Source organism: Rhinopithecus bieti, unplaced genomic scaffold, assembly GCF_001698545.2.
Source record: "Rhinopithecus bieti isolate Rb0 unplaced genomic scaffold, ASM169854v2 scaffold_26308, whole genome shotgun sequence".
NCBI classification, from domain to species: domain Eukaryota; kingdom Metazoa; phylum Chordata; class Mammalia; order Primates; family Cercopithecidae; genus Rhinopithecus; species Rhinopithecus bieti.
The window spans coordinates 501137-514344 of NW_016811785.1; the positions used below are offsets into that span (position 1 = coordinate 501137).

Consider the following 13208-nt stretch of genomic DNA (forward strand, 5'->3'; position numbering starts at 1 on the left):
TCAGCTCATTGCAACCTCCGCCTCCTGGGTGTAAGCAATTCTTGTGCCTCAGCCTCCCAAGTAGCTGGAATTACAGGCACACACCAATACATTCAGACAATTTTTTATAGTTTTAGTAGAGATGGGGTTTTGCTATGTTTGCCACGTTGGACAAGCTGGTCTTGAACTCCTGGCTTCAAGTGATCTGCCCACCTTGGCCTCCCAAAGTGCTGGGATTACAGGTGCAAGCCACCACGCCTGGCCAATATTATGGTACTTTCCAAAGGAGATTTGAGGAACAGAATTCTGACATTCCCTCTCTCCTCTGGGCTAAGCATTGCCTTTTTCTAAGGAACAAATATCCTTAGGAGCGAAGAAACACTTTTAGACTCTCACACCTTAAGTAAAAAAGATTTTCCTTGACTTCTTGAGGCAGTTAAGAGCCTGAAGGTCCTTGTGGCTTTCGATTTGGAGCCCAAAGCAGGTCCTGGAAAACTGAAGAGAACAGTACTTGGCTGCCTTCACCACACTGCCACAGAGGTCCCTGATCTCAGTGTTCTTTTCTAACTCCTTAAAGCTGCTCCTTAAAATAAGCAATGCCCTCATCAGGCCCCCAGGAGAGCAAGGGGCCAGGCTGGCTGAGGACAGATGCCAGAGTTCCCAATGTTATTCTTCCAAAGCGGACGCTAGGGAGGGGTACAAATATTTTTCGCAGAACTGAGGTTGAGCAACGGCTACAGGAAGCCCTGAGAGTACAGAATGTTCCCATGCATGGGAAAGCTCCTGCATTTCCCCTCTAGCCAGCAAAGCTTCTAGCCACGGCTATTCCAGAGGACCAAGGCCCCTGTTTTCACGCCTGAGCTTCAGAGAAACCCCACCTTCCCAGAGAGTCAGTTCTGTGGCAGCATCTATTCCCAAGGCGCTAAGCCTCAGTAGATTCATATAATATACAATGACCTACTTGGTTCTCTGCCCAGGCAGCCATTACCCACCACCTCCAGCCCAAGCCCCACCCAGGCTCAGAGATTAATCTTTTAAAGTGAGGGTGGAAGGAGCCTTCCTTGGCCACTCAGAGGACTTAAGCTTTCACACCGTTGGTGGGAAATGTAAATTAGTACAACTTGTACAGAAAACAATATAGAGATTTCTCAAAGAACTAAAAGTAGAACTACCAGATGACCCAGCAATACCATTACTGGGTATTTACCCAAAGGAAAAGAAATCATCATATTAAAAGACACACTCATATGTTTATTGTAGCACTATTCACAATAGCAAAGTCATGGAATCAACCTAAAGTGTCCATCAGTGGATGACTGGATGAAGAAAATATATATAGTACACACCATGGAATACAATGTAGCCATTAAAAAAATAAAATCATGTATTTTGCAGCAACAAAGGTGGAGCTGGACGCCATTATCCTAAGTGAAATAACTCAGAAACAGAAAATCAAATACTGCATTTCTCACTTATAAGTAGGAGCCAAATAATGGGTACACATAGACATATAGATGGAAAAAACAGACACTGGGGACTCCAAAAGAGGGGAGGATGAAAGGAGGATGAGGGCTGAAAAATTATCTATTGGATATGATGTCATTTGGGTGATGGAACACTAGAACCCCAAACTTCACCATTACATAATATACCCGTGTAACAAATCTGTATAAGAATCCCCTCAATCTATTAAATAAACAAACAAACAAACAGACAGACAGAAACATGGCATCTGTTAGAGCTGCTCTGACCTTCTTGTGTCCCAGTTCTGGGAAGTTGGCACCAGCTGTATGCCTGAGATACAACTCCAATCCTGCACCCCAGTTGCAGGAATTGAGCTGTACACTGTGGTCAGCCCCTGAGTTCCTACCCTGGTACCCAGAAGGGCCTGCCTTTATTCTTGTCCTGCTACTGGGCCTGTCACCACCTGCTTATGTTCAAGCATCCCCATTACTCTCTCTACCTACAGCTGGAGGAGCCCATCCATTTTCTCTTGTAGGAGCTACGTGAGCTCACTCCCCACCCGGATGGACATCTCTTTTTCTGTCTTCTTCCTTGATCTTCAGAATGGATAAGCTCATATTTCCTGTTGTTAGGTCCCAGACACCTCCAGTCTGGCCTTTCCTGTCACCAACCCAGTTCCTGTTGGACACTGGAAGCCTGTCAGGTTACTGTAGATTGAGGTAGGGAAGAGAGTGAGGTGAAATCTCTTCTTGGAACAAGACTGATGTCTGAAAACCTGAAGCCATACTGAGCTCCTGGGAAGAATAACACTTGTTGAAACCATTTCCCACTGCCCCCTCTCCCTGCTTGACCACCTTCCAACCTGGAATTCGCATTACCTCCCTCACAAAATTCTGTGAGTATGACAACATCACATCTATAAGGCATCCAGCATACCACCTGGCATGTAAGTGCTCAATAATTGCTTATTTTCTTCTACCCACCATGTCTCTTCCAGCCCTAGGTTTTTCTATCAGACTTAGGAGTTCCCAGGAATAAGGAATATAGAAAGAATACAGGATGGAGAGTCAAGGGATCTCACATAGAAGACACGGCTCTGCCATAACTCACTAGGGGAACCTAAGCAAATCAATGTAAAATGGAAGGCTGAACTACATCAGACATTTTCAGGTTTGTTTGTTTGTTTTAAAGCAATGGAACCCTGTTTTCCAATGGAAATGTATGCAGGATAAAAGCACGGAGCTGCACTGGCTGAAGGGGTAGGGGGAAATAATCCTATAAGGAATCCAGTTGTCTCTAAGTGAGCTCTGAGTCTGTGAAGCTTAAGTTGCTTTCTGTACCACTGGACTAAGCTCAGCGAGAAGCTGGTTTTCTCTGCCTTTTCTACTACTTTTGCAGAACACACATCATTAAGTTCTGTATACCATACATAACACTGCTATCTCACTCCAACACCTGACTTAGAAACCACCTCTTTGAGCCAGAGGTAGTAACACTGGAGACAGTCACAATGACCCTGAGTTCAGAAAGACCCTTACCGGACAACCTTTGTGCCATTCCGGAGAACCTGCATATCCACAGCATAGGTGCCATCTGCATGGGCCACCAGGTTGAGCTCTGAAAATTCTGCCTGGAAAATAATAACAGGGGAATAAGTTCACAATCCTGACTTTGGCAAGTCCTCTACATAGCAGCAGCAACATCCCCACCACCGAATATTTATATACAGTTTTCAAAACATGTTCACATACTGAGTTAGTCTAATTCTCACAGCAACACTGTGATGAAGGTGGGACAGAGATAATTATCCCCATTTACCAAAGGAGGAAATTGAGCCTCAGAGCAGTTAAGTAACTTTTCAGGACAAACAAAACTTATCATTGGCAGAGAAAGGAGCAAAAATCCAGTCCCCTAACTCCCAGCCCAGCATCTTTTGTGCTGGCTCTTTACAGAGCGAAAATGTGGACTGAGACAAGTGTCCTTTTATCAGTTTCAATATAAAAGCACTAGGTTTAAATTTAGCCAACTAGGTTTTAGTTCTGCTTCCCCCTACACAGCTGTATAAAACATTAAGCAAGTTACTTGTCCTCTCTGTGTTTCAGTTTTCCCAATCTATAAAATGGGAATAATTTTTATCAATCTTGCCTATCTAACAAGTTGTTTGAAGACAGTCAGTAAATAATAACACACTGTATAATGAATGATGAGTAACTTCTTTTATCACATAGGAAATACATGCATTGTTGAAACTGAACATCCTCCTCTTCCCCAAATGGACCCAATCACTATTTACTATGAAGCAAAGGATGAAGGAAGGTAAAAAAAGAAGAAAGAAAAGAAAAGAAAAGAAAGAAAGAAAAAAGGGCTTTCAGTGCTTCACTGTATTAAGGAAGTGTTCTTTTCTACGTTTCCTCTAAAGTATAGCCTCAGGCCCAGAGGCACCATCACTGGGGGCAGCATACCTGAATGGCAGACATGTGCCTACCAAGAAGTATCTTGCCACCAACAATACGGAGGTAAAGTGCAATGTCCTGGGAAGACATTCCTCTAAGGTTTTCCTCACTCTGGGAAACTTACACTGCAAGAGCATCCTAAGAACCAAACTGTTTGCTCATCTACAGTCACCAGAGCCATAAAAAGGAATCAGAGAAATGAAAAGATGCAGACCCCAGGACCATCCTTACAGAGAGAAAGGTCCTGGGGAAAGGACAGGAGAGAGAGGAAATGCAGAGTCCAGAACCCAATGATGGACACAGTATTCCACTCAGCAGAATGACATGGTTCACTCTGGCATGCCAAGAAGAAACCGTGATGATGCAGATGCAGCTCTGGGCTTCAGGCTGATTACCTGTTCCACCTTGATATCATAATCTCCAAGGACTTTTTTGCCCCGAAAGCACTTGGCCCTGGAGAAAGGAATAAACCCACACAAATTAGTTTTGTGCAAGTATTTAAAGTCAGACATTTACTATTACAAAGAAGAGGACCACAGCAGACAGATCTCCAGAACGAGGGTCAAGAGACCTGGGTTCTGAACCTCATTCTGCTATGAGATCACCCCAAGACAAACCATTCCCTCTCTTTTAGCCTCAATTTACCCATCTGTAAAATAATCCAAAACATCCTTTCATTATTGGGTTTTGTCATAACATCTCTGGTCTTTTGGCTATAAAACGCATCTAGAAATAAGCATTTCCCCAATTTTATTCTTAGTAAAGGCTAGGTCAGCTTTATACATCTCTATAATTTTCTTTTTTCCTTGATCTTTCATTTTACTATGGTTTTCTATTTGGTATCCACCTTTGGATTTCTAGTTTTTAAAGAAACTGTTATCACTTTACTTCTTCATACCCACGCAAAGAGGACCCGAGGCAATTATCAATTTAAAAATATAGGCCGGGCGCAGTGGCTCAAGCCTGTAATCCCAGCACTTTGGGAGGCCGAGATGGGCGGATCACGAGGTCAGGAGATCGAGACCATCCTGGCGAACACGCTGAAACCCCGTCTCTACTAAAAAAATACAAAAAACTAGCCGGGAGAGGTGGCAAGTGCCTGTAGTCCCAGCTACTCGGGAGGCTGAGGCAGGAGAATGGCATAAACCCAGGAGGCGGAGCTTGCAGTGAGCTGAGATCCGGCCACTGCACTCCAGCCTGGGCGACAGAGCGAGACTCCGTCTCAAAAAAAAAATAAAATAAAATAAAAAATAAAAAATATAACCAACAAAATAAGGATTAAGGAACAATCAATGAATGTGAGAAAATTAATTAGATCAAAATAGAAAGCAGCGGGAAAAGACTGAGGAAAGCTACTGCATTTGAACACAAAACTTAGCCCATATTTCTGAGCAGTCAAGAAAATGGGTCAAGGTGAGTTACACAGTACACAGTATCTTCCCAGTTTGTCACAGATCTAGAGGACCCTCACATTAATGCATTAACTAATCCCCTGTAATAAGTAATTAATCCCTTATAAGCAGATATTTTTATACTTACATTAATTCCTACTTTGCTTCTAACCTGCCCCCCCTACATTAGATTTCCTTATCTGTCCATTTCAGCTGGTTCTCCATTTGTCAAAAGGGCCTTTCCACTCTCTACCTGTTAGGTAGGCTGAGCTTGCTTTTCCAGTGTTTGAAATTTCCAACTGTAATATTTCACTGGAGATTTTTTGGGAGTCTCTCCCCAAAATAAAGGAATAAACCAATATTTATTGGGCATCATGTTCTAGGAATTACACGCGAGTTGTTTTCAAGAACATCTCATTTAGTCCTAACAACGTGTAAGATATGGAGAAAGATCTTCATTTCAGAAACAAGGAAACCAAGATTCAGAATTGAAAATGGTGTATTCAAGGCCCTATAGCAAGTTATTGGCAGAGCCAGTGTTCACAGCCAAGTCTGTGGCACTCTGAGCCCACTGCCCTACACATTGCAGGCACTGTCTCCCTCTATTGATCTAGTCTCTCCTTCTCTGCTCACATCACCACAAAAACGGACTTGCCCTGTGTGTGCTGCATTGCATTTGTTCCCATTTTCCTTCTTCCACTCACAAGGGACTTCATGATGTGAGCACTAGTCCCACTACAAATACTTCCTACCCTGGTTCCTGTCAACTACCCGGGATAAGGCCAGGCTGTTTCCTTTTCTTTATGGGTTCTGGAACGCCCCGTTCTAGGAAGTTGTCATTTGTCCTATCCAAGTCCCTGGCCACCCTCAAATTGCTCCTCTGAGGCACTCAGCCATCCTGGAGCTGGACCACTTAAGTCCATCCCCCACCTCTGCCCCAATTTCTTATTAAGCTTCACACCAGCTTGTTTCCAGGACCCTGATCAACATTCACAGCTCAGCGAGCCCCTCAGGCAGGGGCCCTGTAGTATATTCTTGTAGTATATATATTTCTTTGGCTACTATTGCATTTTATTTACAGGTTTAACTAATAGAGTCTAGTATGGCACTATCACTTCTCTACAGACCTTAGACTCTGCAGGTTTGTGTCCATGACTATAAAAAGGAGGAACTGGAGTGAATGACCCATGAGATCCCTTTCTTTCATTGGTGAGGTATGTCTACCTTGTTATCAGCAATGCTTTTCTGATGCTTCCTCCTATTTTCCTGTCTCAAAATAGCTCTCCTTCTGTGAGTTAAATCTTAGAGACATTAACAATAACCTCTCATTTGGTACGATGCCGTGCATTTGCAAAGCATGTTCCTCGCCCTAGTTGTTCCTCACAACTCTGTGAAGGAGCCAGGAGAGATAGTGTGGTCCATTTGGCTGATGGGGAAACTGGAGCCCAGGACAATTAAATAACATGCCCAAATCAGAAAAGTTCATGGAAGTTAAGGCTAGAACTAAGAGTTTACATCTAGGTGCTTAAATGCTGCCAAGTTTCTTAATTCACTCATTTATTTTGTGGGTTTTGAACACTGATACTGAAGTATATTTATAGATTCTGGCTGGGTTTTTCTGCCACTTCCTGCACCTGCCCATTGACCAAGTTGGCTAATGAACTGTTTTCATGCCTTTCCTCCTCCCCCACCTCTCTAGCTATCCTAATGCCTTTTCCTTAAGGTAATCTGTCCTGTTGGAAATCTTAGTGTGTGTTTCCTGGCCCAGGGTCACTGACCTCTCTTGGCTGAGCCACAACCTTATAGAAAAGGAGCCAAGATGGCTGGCAGATGAGATACAGAGCCCTCTTCTGGAGAATGAGCACATTCTTGCAGCTCCAGGCTCTTGGACATTTTGATTCTAGGTATTTTCATGAAAAATTGTGTAATTTGCTAGCAAATGACAGAAGTATTTCCTAATACTAAGAGAACACTAGTACACGGCAGTGTGCTAGAATCCAGAGGATGGGCTCTGGAATCACAATCTAGGGTGTGAATTCTAGCTGTACCCTTTCCTGGTTGTGTGACCTTAGGGAGGCTTAAATTTTTTTAAAAAATAGTATATCATGTGGTTAAACTAATCAATCTATCTATAAAATTATATAAGAGGATAAAACAAAAAGTAAAATGTCCTTTTTTCCCATTCCTCTCTTATCACATATACTTCCGATTATCAATTATAAGCATATACTTCCAGTGGAGGGGGAAAAATGTGTGGATATACCTGCACACATATATGCTTCAAACATATACATATGGCATGCTACATAAATTTAAAAAATTTTTTTGTTTTTTGCACTTAAAAATATATCTTAGTGATATGCTTTCAGCACATATTGATGGGCCTCTTCCTTTTTAATAGTTGCATGAAATTCCATTTGAAGGACATACAGTATTTATTGGTAAGCATTTATTGGTATTGGCATTATATATTGGTGAGCACATTAGATTTCTAGTTTCTTGTTTTTGCTATTACAAACAGTGCTACAAAGTCTTACATTTAAAAATATAGCCATAGGATAAATATTTTATGACGGAAACACTGGTGCAAGGAACAAACACAGTTATGGTTTTGCTGATACTCCCAAACTGTCCCCACCCCAGAAAAAAATGATACCACTCTTACCAGCAATTGAAACCCGCTTCCCTTAGTTTTCCCACATAGTCCCCTGCATACGATAGGAACAGATAAGATGCCCAGTATGGACTTTTTTTTTTTTTTTTTTTTGAGACAGGATCTTGCTCTGTTGCGCAGGCTGGAGTGCAGTGGTGCAATCATGGCTCGCTGTAGCCTCGACTGCCTGAGCTCCAGTGATCCTCCTGCCTCAGCCTCCCGAGTAGCTGGAACTACAGGCACATGCCACCATGCCAGGCTAATTTTTAAACTTTGTTTTGTACAGACACGGTCTCATTATGTTGCCCAGGCTGTTCTTGAACCCCTGGGCTCAAGCAATCCTACCTTGGAATCTGAAAGTGCTGGGATATAGGAGTGAGCCACCATGCCCCGCCAATATGAACTTTCTGATTGGCAGTCTTGTCACATAAATCTAAATTCATCCCCTTGTGCTCAATCCTAAACAAAACCCAAGATGTACATCCTTGAAACACAGACTAAAAATATCTGTAGTGCCTGTGTTGTCAATTTCCCCCTATTGTAACATTTTTCTTAACAAGCCTAGCAGCTGAGGATCTATGTAAGTTTAATGGCTTGCAGCTTCCTTGATGGACCAGGTAATGAACCATCTCCCCTTATTGCTAAAATGAGCAAAAGCTTCTAGATTTAACTCGTTAATCAAGGAAGTGAATACCTTCATCAATTCCCATCCACCTACCAACTAGGGCTTGTGAGACTGAGGAATACGATTCAGAGACTTCTCTCCTAACTCCCCCACAAAACTTGGCCCAAACCAGGCAAGCCTAGCTTAAATACACCCTCTTTTATGCATGGGATAATGGAGAAAGAGTTCTAGAAATAGGAGCCAAGGAAGCCGAGTTCAGGCCTACTTCTACCATTTTTCAGCTGTGTGACTTTGGGCAAGTAATGCCTCTCTTGAGTCTTAGTTGTGTCATTTATAAAATAGGGCTAATAGTGATCTTAATAGTGAACACCTGTGATGTACTAACTACTATTCTAAGTGTTTTATGTATTTTACCTCATTTAATAATATTTGGCTCACAGGTGGTTGTGAAGATTTAATGAAATCAGATGACATGAAAGTTTTGGAAATGCTGAAATTTATGCAAATATGAGGCACTGCTAGCAAAAAGCAGCAAACATATGCTGTTTTAATATGACTACGGCCAACATGGCTTCTTCCTTTTCTGAACTTTCATCACATTTATTGTCTGCTCATGATATTTGGCTCACAGCATCATCATCTGATACTACCTTTCAAGGTCGGTTGTCTGATAATCAGACACTGCTCCCCCACCTATGCCTCAGACCACTACATTATATAACAATGCTTCACAGCAGGGATGATCCATATGTGAATCTTGGATTTTTCAGAAAATTTTTTATTTTAAATACTGATTATGTCTTATTGTTTGATTAGACGCTCTAGGCCTGTACAAATATAATAATTATATCCATAAATTTCCAAATCCTTCACAGAGCTGTGACTTAGTAGCCTCACAATCAGGACTTGCTTATTAACTGGGATGTTAGGAGTGGTGGTTTGGGCTGGACCACTAGAGAAAACCAGAAGAGAGCACCCTCAGGACGGAGCCTATTTCTGCAGGCCCTGCCATCTTCTTCTCACATGTGTCAATCCTGACGGTCAAGTTCTTTCCTTCTTCTCCTTCCCCAAATGAAAATCTGTTTTCAATCTTTGTCTATATTGGAGCTAATGGACCTGAAACAGCCTAGAGTATAAATCCTCCCAAGATGACTAGAATTTGCATAAGTATCAAATCTCAGACTAGAAGATGACAGCACTAAAGATGGATTCACATACTCCAGAAAGCATTTAGGGAAGAAAAGACTTTGCCAGAGCTCTGGAAATAGTCCAGCACCTAGTAAATACCTAGCACTGTCTAGACATTTACCTTTAACAAGATGCTAGTTTCTGGCTCTTACTGACTCTGACTCAGGCCTTGTTCTTTCAACCAAACATCTGAAGACTTCAAGAAGTTAGAAAATAAACTAGAAATAGTAGGAGATTCCTATTTCCCCACCTACACTGTTAGGGTAAAATCAAGCCTGCCTGTCCTGGTGCAAGTTTGTTAGCACCTGCCGCCACCCACTGGCAAGATGAGTACTGCAGCTAATTGCAGTCAGCTCACCACTCACTGCACTGGCTGAATAGCCACAGACTCTACCGGCACAGGAGTATCCCTCCAGCTGCTTATTTGTTACTCTGAAAAACCATATCCGAAGATTAACTGTCTCTTCTAAAAAGTATGCATCCACTTCCCTCCCTCAAAGAAGCTGGATAGCTAGCTTTTGCAATCTATAGAAAGAAACGCTGTGATTTGTCAGTAAATTCAGCAAAAATTTACTGAGCACCCAGTGGTATAGGTGCTGGAACTATAAAAATTGGCAACCATAAGTGGTCACAAAGTACAGAAAGCACAGTCTACAAAAGGACACCAGTATCTATATGGCGGTTATTGCTAAATTCCCGCTCAACTCTTCAGATTCACATCTAGCATTCACATTTCCACCTTTCAATCTTTTCCTTTAAAAACAATTTCAAGCACACAACTAAAACAACAATGAAAGTTTCATATAGTCCAGGAGTATGTACAGTGGAAAGAAAGTTTCCTCTACCTTATATGTCAGTGGAGAGACAGAAACAAAAATAAAAGATTGTAATTCAGGGTATCAACTGTAGCAGACATACAAGTACAGCATTATGGGAACCCAAAGGAGGGAGCCATTCTCCCTGCCTGGAGAAATTTAGGAATGCTCCAGAAAGACTGTACTGAGTCTTAAAGAATGAGTAGGAATTAGCCACATAGGAAGGAGGATGTAGAATTGAAATGTAAGGGCAAAGGCACAGAAGCTTGGGTGGGGCTCTGAGCACTACAGAGGCCCAGCACACTGCTGGCTGAGCAGTGAAGACCGGAGATTCCTGAGGCAGGGAAGAGGCAGAACAAGGGCTTTAAATGTCAGGTGGAGTCTCTGGGAATGAGGGCTAGTCTCCAAATGATTTTTTACAAGTTTTCGTTGCAGAAATATCCTCAATAGTCATCAACATTTTACCAATCTTTTTCATCTATTACCCTCACTGTTTTTGTTGTTGAGACTATGGTTTGAGTATTTTAAAGCAAATCCCAAACATCATGTCATTTATCCTGTCAATTTTTAAGCATTCTCTCTGTTAATGATTCTTACTTGTATGATTTACAGTGGCAAAACAGACATAACATTTTCCATTTTAACCACTTTTACGTATACACTTCAGTGGTATTCACAATGTCGTGCAACCACCACCACTATCTATTTTTCTTTTTATTTATTTATTTATTTATTTATTTATTTATTTTTTGTATTGTATTTTTTATTTTGTTTTTTTTTTAAGGAAGCATATTCTTTTTTTATTATTATTATACTTTAAGTTCCAGGGTACATGTGCATAACCTGCAGGTTTGTTACATATGTATACTTGTGCCATGTTGGTGTGCTGCACCCATCAACTCGTCAGACTATCTATTTTTCAAAACTTTTTCATCATCCCAAACAAAAGCTCTGTAGCCAATAAGCAATAAGTGCCCATTCCCTTCTCCCCTCAGTCCCAGGTAATCTCTAATCTACTTTGTCTGTATTAATTTGCCTATTCTGGGATAATGACTTTTAAAATATAAGTACCATGCCATTGTCTCACCAAACAAAATTAACAATTTTTATTAACATCTTTACTGATCTGTATTCAAGTTTTCCCAACTGTCTCTGAATATACTCAAAGATTTTAAGCAGAGAGATCATACGGTCAGATATGCCTAAGATCTGAGAGACTGCTTTCTCTGGAATGTGGAGAAGACTGAAGGGAATGAATCAGTGCTTAAGATCATTTCAGAAGCCAGTGTAGTAACCAGACTTCAGGATTTTCTATTTTACTGGCACTTGGCACCTATTGCACAGCACTCACGTGACAATTCAATTAATCACTTGATTGATTAGGCCTGGGAGGTTAGTAGCTAGCTGGGAAATGACAGCAACATTTAAAAAATCAGATTTAATGAAATGGCATAACACTTTATAGAACTCCCCCTGTAGATGTTCTGGAACAGAGACATAAATAAGGCCTCAAATAGTCAGGCCTTACATTGAAGGGGTTCTCAACTCAAATTTGGATTTGTTATATAATTTATGGACCATAAAACTTTCAGTACCTGGAGAAACTTCTGTTATGGATAATTGGTTTGGTTCAGAATAAGAAACAAAGAATAGGAAGACATGAGTACTTTTCCAGATAAAGGCAACATTCTGTGGCTGGTCCTTGATATTATTAATTCACTGATTAAATTGTTATATCAAATGCTCTGCAAGTAAGGCACTTCTTACATAAAGAGCAAGCTGCATGGTGTCTTAGTTAACATTCATATAAATGATCTGGAAAACAGTGCATGGGGAAATTGCCAAGGTTGCCGATGGCATTCAGCTCTTCCAGGGATTAAAATGCCAAGATGATTAGGGGTAAACTGAAAGAAGATGTGGACGTGGGCAGAAAAGTGGCAGAGGAGTTTTAATGTGACTAAGTGTAAGAAAACACATTCAGGGGAAATAATCTTATCAGAGGATCATGAACTGGAATGCTCAACTACAATCCGGTAAAGAAACCTCGAATGACAGAAAATTGTTTCCTGAAGACAGTCCTGTGAGCTGTAACAGGCAAAAACCAAAAAGACAGAGAGAGTGAAAGGTGAAAAAATGTTAGTTATCACTAGAAAGCTTATGGAAATCCAACATAAAGGGCTACTCATGCCTTAACCCCATCTTGTACAAGCTGTAATGCTTTCCTGTTTGTGATACAGCGTATTAGGTCCACTCACCTGGACACAAGTGACATGATGAAAGTAGAAATGGTCCAGAGAAAAATAGAACAAAATGAAACGGCTCTGATTTTAGTAAAGCTAAAATAATGAGTCTTCTTCAGTCTATAAAGGTAAAGATACAAAGGCAACACACGGGTGTGTAGGAGGAGGGAAAGAAAAACCAAACAAACACTGAGTGACCCTATACAAATCAAATCACTCAGCTCAGACCACCAAAATTAATCCTCACAATATGCCTCTTACAAGAATGTCGTCTTCATGTTACTGGTTTTACAGAAAAATGAGGCTCAGAAGAATTAACTGACTTGCTTAAAGGTAGCAGTTAGTAGGTGGCAGAGCTAGTAAAATTAAATTCCAACTCTTTTTTTTTTTTTTTTTTTTT

At 41.1% G+C, this 13208-nt stretch overlaps 1 protein-coding gene across 2 annotated transcripts in view; it reads right to left on the reverse strand.

Annotated features, from left to right (window-relative positions):
• The window catches only part of SYN2 (synapsin II), a 210843-nt gene that overhangs the window by 45386 nt on the left and 152249 nt on the right, over positions 1-13208 (reverse strand). For both annotated transcript variants that reach the window (XM_017895101.1, XM_017895102.1), the window contains 2 exons: positions 4292-4349; positions 2982-3073 (listed from right to left, as the gene is read on the reverse strand). In XM_017895101.1, coding sequence (XP_017750590.1) covers positions 2982-3073; positions 4292-4349 — 150 coding nt within the window. The remainder of the gene's footprint in view (positions 1-2981; positions 3074-4291; positions 4350-13208) is intronic.